We start from the raw sequence: 15,444 nt of genomic DNA, 5'->3' as shown, positions 1-15,444 counted from the left end.
CCATAAATAGTAAATCAAACCCCCCATTATCACCCCCTTAGTTAGGGAAAAATAATAAAACTAAAAGAAAATGTATTTATTTCCATTTTCCCGCTAGGGTTAGGGTAGGGTTAGGGCTAGGGTTAGGGCTAGGGTTAGGGTTAGGGCTAGGGTTAGGGTTAGGGATAGGGTTAGGGCTAGGGTTAGGGCTCAGATTAGGGTTAGGGGTGTGTTGGGGTTAGGGTTGGAGTTATAATTGGGGGTTTCCACTGTTTGGGCACATCAGGTGCTCTCCAAAGGCAACATGGCGTCTGATCTCAATTCCAGCCAATTCTGCATTGAAAAAGTCAAATGGTACTCCTTCCCTTCCAAGCTCTGCCATGCGCCCAAACAGTGTTTTACCCCCACATGTAGGGTATCAGCCTACTCAGGACAAATTACAAAACAACTTTTGGGGTCCAATTTCTCCTGTTACCCTTAGGAAAATAAAAAATTGGGGGCAAAAATATAATTTTGCGGGAAAAAATGTTTTTTTTATTTTCACGCCCAGGCGTTATAAACTTCTGTGAAGCACTTGGGGGTTCAAAGTGCTCTCCACACATCTAGATAAGTTCCATGGGGGGTCTAGTTTCCAAAATGGGGTCACTTGTGGGGAGTTTCAATAGTTTAGGTACATCAGGGGCTCTCCAAAAGCACATGACACCCGCAGACCAATCCATCAAAGTCTGCATTCCAAAACGTCACTACTTCCCTTCCGAGCCCCGACGTGTGCCCATACAGTAGTTTTCTCCCACATATGAGGTATCAGCGTACTCAGGACAAATTGGACAACAACTTTTGGGGTCCAATTTCTCCTGTTACCCTTGGGAAAATAAAAAAATGGGGACTAAAAGATGATGTTTGTTGAAAAAATCCGATATTTTTATTTTCACGCCCGGTCGTTATAAACTTCTGTGAAGCACTGGGGGGTTTAAAGTGCTCACCACACATCTAGATAAGTTCATTAGGGGGTCTAGTTTCCAAAATGGGGTCACTTGTGGGGGGTTTCCACTGTTTAGGTACATCAGGGGCTCTCCAAAAGCTACATGACACCCGCAGACCATGCCATCAAAGTCTGCATTCCAAAACGTCACTACTTCCCTTCCGAGCCCCGACGTGTGCCCATACAGTAGTTTTCTCCCACATATGAGGTATCAGAGTACTCAGGACAAATTGGACAACAACTTTTGGGGTCCAATTTCTCCTGTTACCCTTGGGAGAATAAAAAAATTGGAGACTAATTGATCATGTTTGTGGAAAAAAATACGATTTTTTTATTTTCATGCCTGGGCATTATAAACTTCTGTGAAGCCCTTGGGGGTTCAAAGTGCTCACCACACATCTAGATAAGTTCCTCAGGGGGTCTAGTTTCCAAAATGGGGTCATTTGTGGGGGGTTTCCACTGTTTAGGTACATTAGGGGCTCTCCAAAGGCAACATGACACCCGCAGACCATTCCATCAAAGTCTGCATTCCAAAACGTCACTACTTCCCTTCCGAGCCCCGACGTGTCCCCATACAGTAGTTTTCTCCCACATATGGGGTGTCAGCGTACTCAGGACAAATTGGACAACAACTTTTGGGGTCTAATTCCTCCTGTTACCCTTGGGAAAATAAAAAAATGGGGACTAAAAGATGATGTTTGTGGAAAAAATACGATTTTTTTATTTTCACGCCCGGACGTTATAAACTTCAGTGAAGCACTGGGGGGCTCAAAGTGCTCACCACACATCTAGATAAGTTCCTTGGGGGGTCTAGTTTCCAAAATGGTGTCATTTGTGAGGGGTTTCTACTGTTTTGGTACATCAGGGGCTTTCCTAACGCGACATGGTGTCCGATCTCAATTCCAGCCAAAAACGTCAAATGGAGCTGCTTCCCTTCCGAGCTCTGCCATGCGCCCAAATAGTGGTTTACCCCCACATGTGGGGTATCAGCGTACTCAGGATTAATTGCACAATATCTTTTAGGGTCCTGTTACTTTTGGAAAAATAAGAATTGAGGGTGAAAAGATCATTTTTTGGAAAAAATATGATTTTTTAATTGTACCGCTGTACGTTATAAACTTCTGTGAAGCCCTTGGGGGTTCAAAGTTCTCACCACACATCTAGATAGGTTCCTTGGGGGGTCTAGATTCCAAAATGGTGTCATTTGTGGGGGGTTTCCACTGTTTTGGTACATCAGGGGTTTTCCAATCGCGACATGGTGTCAGATCTCAATTCTAGCCAAAAACGTCAAATGGCGCTGCTTCCCTTCCGAGCTCTACTATGCGCCCAAATAGTCATTTACACCCACATATGGGGTATCAGCGTACTCAGGACAAATTGCACAATAACTTTTAGGGTCCTGTTACCCTTGGAAAAATAAAAATTGGGGGTGAAAAGATCATTTTTGTGGAAAAAATATAATTTTTTAATTGTACCGCTGTACGTTATAAACTTCTGTGAAGCCTTTGTGGGTTCAAAGTTCTCACCACATATCTAGATAAGTTCCTTGGGGGGTCTAGTTTCCAAAATGGGATCACTTGGGGGGGTTTCCACTGTTTAGGTACATCAGGGGCTCTCCAAACGCGACATGGCGTCCGATCTGAATTCCAGCCAATTTTGCATTGAAAAAGTCAAACGGCTCCTGTTACCCTTGGTAAAATAAAGAAAATTGAACCTGAAGTATTTTTTTTGTGAAAAAAAGTTAAATGTTCATTTTTTTTTAATATTCAAAAAATTCCTGTGACGCACCTAAAGGGTTAATAAACTTCTTGAATGTGGTTTTAAGCACCTTAAGGGGTGCAGTTTTTAGAATGGTGTCACTTTTGGGTATTTTCTATCATATAGACCCCTCAAAGTGGCTTCAAATGTGATGTGGTCCCTAAAAATAAAATGGTGTTGCAAAAATGAGAAATCGCTGGTCAATTTTTAACCCTTATAACTTCCTAATAAAAAAAAATTTTGGTTCCAAAATTGTGCTGATGTAAAGTAAACATGTGGGAAATGTTATGTATTAAGTTTTTTGTGTGCCGTATCGCTGTGATTTAAGGGCATAAAAATTCAAAGTTGGAAAATTGCGAAATTTTCAAAATTTTCGCCAAATTTCCGCTTTTTTCACAAATAAACGCAAGTTATTTGAATGCAATTTTACCACTAACATGAAGTACAATATGTCACGAGAAAACAATGTCAGAATCACCGGGATCCATGGAAGCGTTCCAGAGTTATGACCTCATAAAGGTACAGTGGTCAGAATTGTAAAAATTGGCCCGGGAGTTAACGTGCAAACCACCCTTGGTAGTGAAGGGGTTAATGACATTTGCTTCTACTATTCATTCATGCAAAATGTATAAAATTTTGATAATTTGAAACATGCAAGATTTAGGGCTCCACAACAAAGAAAGTAACAAATTGCTATCACGACTCTGTTATCCCTGGACCAGGGGCTCTATTGTGCCTCCATGGCCAAACTGTAAGTGTTGGGCGCTCAGACTGCCATCCCATGGCGTCTGTTTACCAGTCCTCACGTGTAGTGATGTCCGCAGATAGCTTAAACTCGACTGGAAAGGAGCACGTTTGAAGGGTCAAGTAGAAGGTTTATTCTCAGCTGAATCCTTGCATAATGCACAGTTACAGTAGGTAAAAAGAGACTTTCCTTGTACAGAGCTGTATACAACGTGTGTCTCCAAGATGGAGATAGACTCAAAGATGGAGAAGAAGGGAGGGGTTACAGAAATGAGAATCACTTGCGAGGGGGGAGGAGACAACCTCTAAAAGGAACAGATCTATACACAGCAATGAAAAACAACAATATAATTAAGTGCAGTATTGTCTGTATGATTCCAAATCATGGGACATGACAGGCCCCATCCTTGTCCCTAATGCTAGGGGGTGCCCTATCTTGCCCTGTTCCCCGAGTTACTTCTAAAGGTGAAGATGCCAAGGCCACGTACCTTGCCTTAGCTCCTGAATTTGCCCTCAGTCTGTACCCTTCCTCCACTCAGTGGAAAGTGGAGAAGTAGTACACCATAGTACACCAACCAGACTATCAAGGTAACACGAACAGGGGTAACGGAAAATATCAAACATACAATTTATACACTCACATATAACAGAGGTATGCAGTGGGGGGTGGGGTTAAACCAAAGTAGGAGAAGAAAATTAATTATCACAGTCACAAAACCAAGCAACTGTCACAGATAAATCCACCAACCGACTACTCAAATAACTACCACACCTATCCTCCTAGCCATGCAACATAACAAAGCTACCTCTGACAATGTGTGTCAGTCAGGACTTAGATTGTATAGGGGATAGGAGTGGCATACACAGCTGAGAGCCTTAGCTCATAGAGCTACCAACAGAGCAGATTAACCCTTGCACTGCCCAAAGAAATTTGCACCATTTGATAAGAAGATGAAATGCTTCTACTCAGCACAGGAGTAGGAGAAATCAGACGCTGCGGTCTTCTGGCTCCTCTCTGTCACAGTAAACCAGTGATAATTGCCTTCAATTTGGGGTAAATATGTGGCAATAGCACTACTCCATAATGATATGTCCATCCTTCCGTGCATGAATGCTGTGATTTCTCTGTATGTTTGTCATGCTCTCTGCCCATGACTGTGAGCTATGGGCCACAATCATGGGTGGTCAGGGCACAACCTATTTAACCCTTTCCCATGTGATCATATATAAAATTTACATCATAGGAAGGTGTCTCTTCTCCAGCAGGCTGTTGTACATGTACATGCCCTCCAGCACTCTCAGGAAGGACCCCAATCTATGCCATCACGGTGATACCAAAGATGGCTCCCTTTTCTTTCTTAATGTCAGCAGCAATCGCAAGGACTGATTGGACAATTGAGAGGGTCCTGAGTCTATTATAGGCCTCCAGGGCTGATTCGTAAGATTGTCTGTTAACGTTCTGGATTAATAACAGTTATTGAGGGAAATTTATGAGGTTAAGAGCAACAGTTGTGTCACAATCAGTTTTTAGGGCAGCATGCAGCCCCACCACCGTTTTCTATGCCCATTGTCTATTGACAGTAAGCTGCTAATCAGTGCTGGAGGCGGTTGGACTAGGTGGCACGAGGACACCAGTCCAGCAGTGATAATCTCTTGCTAATAAAACGCTCATTATTAATAATAATAATAATAATAATAATTTTTATAGCGCCAACATATTCCACAGCACTTAACAATTTTAGAGGGGACTGTACAGGCAATAAAGACATTACAGAATAACACATAACTCAACAAATGACAAAAGCAGTGAGTGCCTTGCTGCTTGCAAGCATACAATCTATGTATTGAAACAGCAGCACACAGCCTAATAAGTGACACATCCCTGAAATCTGTATCTCAGCCCCTAACTCGTGGTGTTCTCAGATTACATTAAAAAAACTGCTGACAGATTCCCTTTAATTTTTAACATTGGAAAATAAGAAACTAACATTGGAATTGCTTTTGATGCATTCCTGCATATTAAGAAAATGTAATTAAATGCTACAATAAAATTACCCAAAATGACACCTAAGAAACTCCTGTGTCATAAAAAAAACATACATTTTAAGTAGCTACGCAGCCTTAAAAAAAACTTGTGGGGTAATCCCAAAAATGTTTATATTTTCTTATATTTTACAAGAGAAACATTTCAGTTTATTCCATTGGCACATTCATGTGTCACACGCACATATGCTTCCATTATATAACATCACAATGACGGATTATATGTTTTCTAAATGCCACATTCTGGAATTCCCTATGAGGCAAAAAAAAAAAGTGCCATAACACAGAATAAGTCTTTAATTTGTATGTTGTTCTATCTCAACATCATCCAGGAGTGAATAAAAGCCAGATTGTAAAGTAATTATAATCTCCTGAAAGGCAGCCAGCCACACAGACGATCCGTCTTCATTAATCTGTGCGCAGTTCTTTCTAACTGGACAAACTTTCTAAAGACGTTTACATGGAAAACTTAAGGACAGCCCCAAAACTTTTATTCTGAAAAAAAAAAATCAGTTTGTCTTTCAGCAGTGGTTGGGACGCTCTGGATTGCCCATATGTTTTAGGAGCTATGACGGATACGAGCAGCACTTATTCTCATAGCTGTAGTATGAGAACTTGCTGAGCACTTTTTTTTTTTTTTCTGAAGTTTGAAACGCTCTTGGCCGAGTATCACTTTTCCTTGCAGACTTGAGTAGTCTGTGACTGTGGCCCTTCTCCTTTTCTCAGTCAACTTTTAAACATGTGCTTTAGTACCGTTCGCTCTCTCCGGTTGTGTGCAAACTGTTGTGGCCTCAATGGATTGTTTTCGCACAGCAGTTAAAGAGAGAAAACACAGCGCGCACAACCTACTTTGGAAAGTGACTGTGGCACAATAGCTGAAGGTCAATATTACTTTTTTTTTTCTTTGCTGGACTTTTTGACTGTTAGTCAAACTTTTTTTTATTTTTTTTTCATTCTCTGGAAAACAAAATCATACATTTCCTCTGATTTAAATGGGTGACGCCATTACAGTTAAGAAAAAGCATCTTCAAAAGCCGATATTTCGGTAAGTTTACTTTTATACTTTAATAGTTTGGGTTATCGTTATTGATACTTTGCTGTTGTTTATCCAACAAACTTCTATCCGGTGTAGGCTCATAATAAGGGATGGAAACTAAGGGAGGGTTAATTGGGAAGTTTGACAGCAAGATAACGCTTTCTCCGTTTAAAACCTTGGGTTACTTCTGCTCCTATGAGGAGAGTGGCATGAAAAGATCTCCCAGGGTTTTTTTTTTAATACATTGCTCTTTGATCTTGGATGCTTTTGTTACTAAACTGTGTTTGGCATCTGCTGCGTCTTTTAATAATGCTTTTCCAGAAGTGGATGCAGAATGCAGAGGTTATACGAAAAGTTCTCAGCTACTCGGCACACATCAGAGAATAGCTCAGCTTCAGTTCTGCATTATATTTATTGTGGCTATTATTATAAAGTTTTCTGTCTTTACTGAAGACCTGCTGGGGCGCATACACTTTAATATGACACATTTATTCTCCTTGCTCGCGGGTATACATGTAATATTTTGCGCAATAACTTAATTCGATGCAGTTTGATCTAGAAGGACATCTGTGCACCAGGTCTGGCAATATAACTATTATAAGTTGATAAATGCACAATATTGTGACGTCCCTGCCGCAGCCATTTCCATATACAAAAAAAAAAAATTTCTGAGCTGTCCTAAGTCGGCATCATAGGATTGTATAGATTTTGTTATGGATGGATTGATTGTGCCCTTATTAGTGTTTCTAGACATATAGATCACATCTTTATCACATAAAGATCACATAATTAATTTGCAAATATAGGGTTAAATTAATATGCACAAAATCGGCTCAACTTTCCGTTATACAATGCAACATTTTCACTCATGTACATGTTTTTTCCTATGAAACCATGTAGCTTTATTACAAATGTTTGGTATTTGGGGTGTGGATGATGCATGTGGTATTAGCTGTAATTGGACCTCTCGTGTTAGTGAAAAGGGAAGTACAGAGCAAGGTCATAATTTAAGGATTAGTAAACATCCATTGTGTGGTTCAAACAAAAAACATTTGCAAAAATATTAATCTAGCACTAGATGGTTGATGATTGATTGTTAGATATAAATTATTGCAAGTTTTTTTGGGGTTAAAATGTTACGGGAGAAAGCTTAATTTCTAAACCTAATACTATATCTTGTCCAAGTCTAGATCTTCAAGATTTAAGTGAAATATGAAGTACGTAGTTGCCATAAGTGATATTTTGTCCATGTGACTGCAATATTAGTGACTGCTCCAGTTATTGGGTGGTCATAAGAAAGTTAAGTAAACTTTCTTAGGCTAGTTTCACACTTGCTTTTTTTTGCAGCGCGTTTTTCCCGCAAAAAAACGCATTGAAAAAGCGCATACAAAAGCATACAACTGCTGCGTTTTTTTCAAGCATTTTTATGAGCATGCATGAAAAAAACACAGTGTTTGTATGCGTTTTTAGTGCGTTTTTACCGCGTTTGCGTTTTTTCCAAACATTAGGTGGCCCCTCACACTAACCCAAACCATGACTTTACTAACCCTAACCCTAACCCTGACCCTAACCCTAACCCTGACCCTAACCCTAACCCTGACCCTAACCCTGACCCTGACCCTAACCCTGACCCTAACCCTAACCCTGACCCTGACCCTGACCCTAACCCTAACCCTAACCCTGACCCTAACCCTAACCCTAACCCTGACCCTAACCCTAACCCTAACCCTGACCCTAACCCTAACCCTAACCCTTAACCAAACCATACCCTGATCCTAACCCTAACCTTGACCCTGACCCTAACCCTAACCCTAACCCTGACCCTAACCCTAACCCTAACCCTTAACCAAACCATACCCTGATCCTAACCCTAACCTTGACCCTGACCCTAACCCTAACCCTGACCCTAACCCTAACTCTAACCCTAACCCTGACCCTGACCCTAACCATAACCCTAACCCTTAACCAAACCATACCCTGATCCTAACCCTAACCCTGACCCTGACCCTAACCCTAAACCCCCTTAACTAACCCTAACTCTAACCCAAACCCCTAAATTCCATTGTCTAAACTAATGGTAAAAAAAAAAACGCATGTGCAAAAAAACGCATACATAAGCATGCCAATGCGCACATATGCTCACCATAGACTTATAATGGGTGTCTTGCTGTAAAAAAACGCATTGCGCGCGCATGCGTTTTTTTGAGGCAAGTCTGACGCCCAAAAAATGCAACAGGTTGCATTTTGTGCGCCCGAGCGCATACCGCAAAAAAACGCATGCGCGGAAAAACGCGTACAAACGCATGTGTATGCGCACATAAGCGCATCCCATGCAAAGTATAGGAAAAAAAAACGCATGTGCTATTTAGCGCTAAAATACTGCGAAAAAAAACGCAAGTGTGAAACCAGCCTTATAAGTGTAAAGAACCTCAAAGTGAATGCAAACTTTACACTTTATCTAAAAGGTTCCAAACATGTTGTTGTAATTTCTTGAAAGTGTAATCCAGGACTTTTTAATACATATCTAACTGCAACTTTTAGACACCTGTTAGTTCCCTGTCAATCCAGTGCTAATGCTTCGGCGGTCCCTATCGGTCTATGGTTACGTTTATGTTTCCTGCAACGTTTACGGTCCAAACAGCTACATGACCAATGAAGTCAATCAGTGCCTCAGCAGTAATGCCTGCTTCTATCGCACAAGACTGCTAAGGCCATACATGGGGGCATCACCGGCTGCAGAAGTCATGTGGATGTTTAGCATGTGATCATCGTAGCAAAGGAAATAAAGTTTATCCAGAACCGCTGAAGTGTCAGAGGATTTAACAGGTGAGTAACAGTTAAAATGTTATTTTTGCACATTCCCTGTTGTCACGAAATCTTTGTCAGGACTAAGAGTGTGAGTGTACAAGCTCGAAACGCGTAGACTTGTGCTCCAAGTTTCTCTGGCCTCCCTTTCCCCCTTCCTTTTTTGTGCTGTGCATCTTTTTATCGTTGTTTGTTTTAAAGTCCTAATAAAAGTCATGTTTTAAAAATGCTAATTAACACATTACGGATGCTGGATTTTTTCTTTTTTACTGCTGTTGTTGCCCAGAAGCTGGTCTGGAGGTTCCGCGCACCACACTCTTATTGAGGCAGTTTCTACAATTGATGAGCTGATATATTTTTACCTTTCCTTGATCTGCTTTTTTTAACATTCTTCCTCTAGAAATATCAGCTGTTTGCTTGGGATGGGAGAAACTGTAATCCAAAAAGGGTTTATCGTCATAAGACAAGCTGTAATAACATAGCATTTATATAGCATTTATTCTTAATTAGATCAGACATATTTTCTTTGACATAGGCCATTGTAAATATGAGCCTAAATGTTGACTCTTGAATTGACATGTTTTTCTTCAGTGGGTCAAGAGACATAGGCCATTGTTCATATGAGCCTAAACGTTGACTATTGAATTGATAATTGTGTTGCTGTCCTTGGAGGACAGGGACATAGGGTTACAATTGCTATTATGTTATTTACCCATTGAATAAGTCCATGTCACTTGTTGACCTTCAAACAGTGAAGAGCAAACTATACAGATTGATTAAATACTCAAAAAATGAAATTTGACCTTATTGCACCTTACCCTTGACCTGTAGATGATGGCCTGAAGGACAGATGTGGGTATAAAAAGGGACCTTTATCCTTCTGCAAAGAGACTCTACAGAACAACAGCAAGGACTCAAACCAGAGGAATACAGATTTGAGACACTCTACATCAAGTCAGATTAAGGGACCATGGCCCTAGCTAGAGGAATACAGATCTGATCCATTGACCATCATTTGAAGCAACAGAGACGTTTGGAGAAGACTAGTTGGGAACATCCGGTCACCTGGCCCCATGGAGTTGTTTGGAGAAGCTAGATTGGGACCATCTTGTCACTTGGCCCCATGGAGACATTCGGAGAAGCCAGGTTGGGGGCCACTGGCCACCTGGTCCCATGGAGACGTTCGGACTAGCCAGGTTGGTACAATCAGGTCATCTGGCCATGTACCTCAATGGACTATCAGCTTCCTAAGCTTGTCGTTACCTCCTGTCTGTGGGTGCCCACCAAAAGTGAGATGCCACTAGTGGGTTAGTCGGCCTTGGAAGCTCCGAAGTGGCAGCTGCTCTAATCCTGGTGTGCTAATGGAAGGGAGACAATTTGTAATTTGCATCATCTTATGTACTTGCTGGGACTGTTCTATATGTTATTGTCTGTTGGTGGTTCAATAAGCTATTGCCACACTGTTCAATGAGTAGTATTCTGCCCACGGGAAAGGAGAGCGGGCATTCAATGGGATGAGCACTGGTCCATGTGGTCTTTCTAAAGGCAGCCGGGCCAGCGGACGAGAGCACCTACTGACCCTCGTGTCTCCACACAAGTTCTTTATTAGATTGGTCCTAAATGACTTATTAAATGTTATGATCTGTCGATCAGAAGGTTATATCATTGTCGGAAGAAGTTTGGGAGTTGGTAGCCCTGACAGAACTGGAAGGGTGAAGGACTACAGTTTTCTATTCAAAATGTGAAAGTGACAGATGTCAATTAGAGACAATACATATATTAAGAAACTCTGCACTCAACTTAAGTGATTAGATAATTTAATGTTGTCCACACTAGTAGTAAGTACGTTTTGGTACGTTTTAGTAAGTACGTTTTGGTCTCACATCAGACCACCGCTGGTCCACCGCTGGTCCACCGTGCGGTGTCCACCGCTGGTCCACCGCGTCTGCACATGCCACTGAGGCACAGCACACTTAACCCTATATGTGCACAGGTCTGACAACCCTTGCCCTACTTTTTCATGTCACTGAATGTTTAATGATCTAGTGATCTTCAACCAAGATTATTAGTCCACCTGACCTAATAACCTTACTTTGTTCTGTAACTGATGAAGGTCTGATGTAAGACCAAAATGTTTTGCTTACTACTAGAGTTGAGCGAAACGGGTCGGTCAAATTCAAAAGTCGACCCAAGCGCAAAAGTCGGATTTCCCAGAATGCTTGCACGTGACTTTTTTCAGCCACTGAGCAAGGACGTACACTGTGGGCAACAAGATGACATGTGCAGCATCCGGGGAGAGAGAGTTTTCGCGCACTTTAAAAAAACGGTCCGGCATGTAGGTGTGTTTACTTTCCTCCACTCCCTGCTGACTTTGCTTCCCCATTGACTTGCATTGGGTTTCGTGTTTCAGTCAGATCTTCGACTTTTCACGATAGTCGGCCAATTTTGTTCGACTCGACTTTTGAGAAAGTCGGGTTTCATGAAACCCGACACGACCCTAAGAAAGGCAAAGTCACTCATCTCTACTTACTGCTAGTGTGGACAACATTAAATTATCTGATCACTTAAGTTGAGTGTTGAGTTTCTTAATATATGCTAATGGTGTGGGAACCTACTCTGGCACCTACTAAAGCTGTGCACATGCTTATCTATTCAAATAGAAAAATTGAACACAGAAAAACCTCCAAATTTTCTCATGGATCAGGTACAGCCACCTCTTCATTAAAAATGAGAAAAAGGACCACCTAGATCTTGCTAATTGTTGCGGTTTTTCCTTGCTGTTTAACCCCCGCTGACCTGACTATGAAATGTTTTATGGGCATTTTATCCAACTATGCCTTCAGCCTTATGAGTATTTAAAGTTGCAGTACAGCCAATTCTACTTTTATTTTAAACTAAACAGTTCTTAGACTTGTAATGGCTTTTCTGGCATAGATGATATGCATTTCTCAGAGGCTTAGAAAATAAGTTCTTCCAAGGTCACCAATAAGGTAACTGTTTATACCAAACTACCATGAAAAGTTTTTTTATATATAATCATAATGTACAGTGAGAACAGACTGCACAAATTGTCATCTTCCCGTGAACGGCATGGTTCACATTTTTCTTCTGCTTTTGCTGTCATCATTGGTAAATAAAAAAGTAAAAAACATTGGTTGGCCATTACAGGAATTACCGCTATATGTTTTTTTGGAAAGTTCTCTATTATGACATTCTCAAGTATTAGGCTATTATCCCACATTTAGTGAGTATTTTTGCTGTTGTCAAAAACAGCGCCTACAGTTCCAGCCAAGTGGATGGGATTTATAGAACTCTCATGTCCACTGTGCTTTTATTTTACTCAGGGTAACTGACCTGTGCCTGTTTCAAATCCGCAACATGTCAGTTTTTCTTTCGGGTACGCTGAGTTTTATGTGCAGACTTTGTCCATAAAATTTCATGAGATGCGTAAAAGCCGCAGGTAAAAAAGCACTTGTGTGTTTTTAGTATGTTTGGCCTGTTTCACACCTCAGTTTTTTTGTGTCAGTTAAAATCTGCCAAAATGGCGGAAAGCGGATCCATTTTTAACTGATGAGAACGGATGTCACCGGACCGTTTTTTTGATGGATCCGCCGAATGAAAAATTTTAAAGGAACCGCTGCCCGGGAAAGGAGAGAGAGAGAGACAATTTTTTTGTGTCCGCCAGAAATGATGACAGGGTTAAATTTCTGCCTGACTTCATTCCTCCGGGCATGCGCACTATAAAAATGCGGATCCTGCAGTAGAAAAAACGTTACATGGTCTATCCAGGCATCTCGGCGGACGCAAAAAAATTGACGGATCCGCAAAAAAACGGATCCAACGGATGGCCATCCGTCAAGATCCGCCGGTAATGCAAATCAATGGGAAAAAAACAGATCCGCCAAAAAAAATGGCGGATCCGTTTTTTTTGCAAAAACGGCGGATTTTGACTGATGGTCAAAAACGGAAGTGTGAAATGTAATCTGCACATGAAGCTTTGTCCGAGCCAAATACCAGGAAGAATAAAAAACAGAGCGGCTTTGTTTAAAACATAACATACAAACAAGAGAAAAAAATGCTGCATCAAAAAGGCAATAGAAACATATGTAAAAAAAATTTACGAAAAAATGCAATGGAAAATTACAAGTATCTTAATTTACTTAATAGGTGCAGAAATGGGAACAAAATCTACAACATCAAAAACTCACCAAGTACTCATTGTGAGCCAAATACCAAAAAGTATCAAAAACAAAACAGCTTTATATAAAACATTACACTCCAATAAGAGACAAAAACTGCAGCATCAAAAATGTGGTAAAAACGTGTGTAAAAAAATACACTCAAAAACGCAAGTAACTTACTTTACTTAATAGTCGCTGAAAATCTGCAACATCAAAAACTCATCAAAGGCTCATTGTGGGAATATAGCCTTGGAATTGAGGGAGTATTTCATTTGTTAAGTTACAAAAAGTGTCTGTTTTCCTCTTTGGCTACATTCACACAACCGTATTTTCAGTCTGAGTGCTATGTAGGGGAAAACATTTTTTTACATGGGTAAAATGTCCTCCGTGTAAAAAAAAAATAAAATCACAGCATGCACTATTTTTGCCCATTCAAGTCTATAGGTGCACGAAAAAAAATGGATCCCGTATAGGTATGTCCAAGGATGCCTCCTCGTGTTTGCTGCAGTCTCCGATGATGATCCTGCAACTTTTCCAACACATGTTAGCTGACATGTGCCCCTAACAGACGCAGGTGGAATCACGATCCACATGCGGCTGTTAACATGTTAAATGACGCAGTCATTCTCTGACAGTGGCATTTAACATGCCCGTGTTGGAAGCGCATCACAAACTCCACCCATTGGCACCCATGTGCCATGACAGCGAGTCGTCGATGGCTTGGCATAACAACCCGAAGTCTACAGGAGACCCCTGTGGTTGTCATTGCCGGATAGCTATGAGCACCACCCAATGGCCAGCGCTCATAGCTGATGAGCATTTGAAGCTGAATAATAATAATAATAAATTTTATTTTTATAGCGCCGACATATTCCGCAGCACTTTACATTTCAGAGGGGATTTGTACAGACAAAAGACATTACAGCATAACAATAATCACATACAGTAGATTATAACAAATAACAAGAGGAGTGAGGGCCCTGCTCGCAAGCTTACAGTCTATGAGGAAAGAGGGAGACACGAAAGGTGGGTGGTAACAGTTGCCCTGATTGTATGGACCAGCCATAATGTTAAGTGTGTAACAGTACAGACACAGAGGGCTAATGGATGCATAAAGCATGTGGGAACATGATGCTGGGAACCTGGTTATGGTAAAACTTTTGGCTCTGCCACACAGGGATAGGTTAGGTTAATGTGTTGAGGCGATAGGCCAGTCTGAATAAATGAGTTTTCAGGACACGCTTAAAATTGTGGGGATTGGGGACTAATCGTATTGACCTGGGAAGTGCATTCCAAAGAATTGGCGCGGCACGTTTAAAGTCTTGGAGACGGGAGTGGGAGGTTCTGACTATTGAGGATACTAACCTCAGGTCATCAGCAGAACGGAGGGCGCGGGTAGGGTGGTATACTGAAACAAGGGAGGAGATGTAGGGTGGTGCTGAGCCATAGAGGGCTTTGTGGGTGAGGGTAATAAGTTTATACTGAATTCTGGAGTGGATGGGTAGCCAGTGTAATGACTGGCACAAGGTAGAGGCATCGGTGTAACGATTGGTGAGGAATATGATCCTGGCTGCAGCATTCAAGACAGATTGGAGAGGGGAGAGTTTGGTAAGAGGGAGACCGATTAGAAGAGAGTTACAATAGTCGAGACGAGAATGAATAAGAGAAACAGTAAGAGTTTTTGCAGAGTCAAAAGTAAGAAAAGGTCGAATTCTAGAAATGTTTTTGAGGTGCAGATGACAAGAGCGAGCCAGTGATCGAATGTGGGGGGCAAAGGAAAGCTCGGAATCAAGTATGACCCCAAGACAGCGGGCATGTTGCTGGGGAGTAATAGTGGAACCACACACAGAAATAGCAATGTCGGGTATAGGTACATTAGTAGCGGGAGGAAACACCAGGAGTTCAGTCTTTGACAG

At 41.3% G+C, this 15,444-nt stretch overlaps 1 protein-coding gene across 2 annotated transcripts in view; it reads left to right on the top strand.

The window, feature by feature from the left end:
• The window catches only part of PDE1A (phosphodiesterase 1A), a 317,847-nt gene that overhangs the window by 96,838 nt on the left and 205,565 nt on the right, over window positions 1–15,444 (top strand). Inside the window, exon 1 of one of the 2 annotated variants that reach the window (XM_073577498.1) lies at window positions 5,895–6,551. The exons of the other annotated variant lie outside the window; for it this stretch is intronic. Within the exon in view, the coding sequence (XP_073433599.1) occupies window positions 6,499–6,551 (53 nt within the window). The 5' untranslated portion in view covers window positions 5,895–6,498. Of the gene's footprint in view, window positions 1–5,894; window positions 6,552–15,444 lie in introns of those variants that run through there. 2 annotated transcript variants of the gene reach the window in all.

This window comes from Dendrobates tinctorius, unplaced genomic scaffold, assembly GCF_039654945.1.
Source record: "Dendrobates tinctorius isolate UK_male_01 unplaced genomic scaffold, ASM3965494v1 ptg000056l, whole genome shotgun sequence".
Lineage (NCBI taxonomy): Eukaryota > Metazoa > Chordata > Amphibia > Anura > Dendrobatidae > Dendrobates > Dendrobates tinctorius.
Note: the sequence above shows the minus strand (reverse complement) of the source record. Positions and strands in the feature narration are given on the sequence as shown.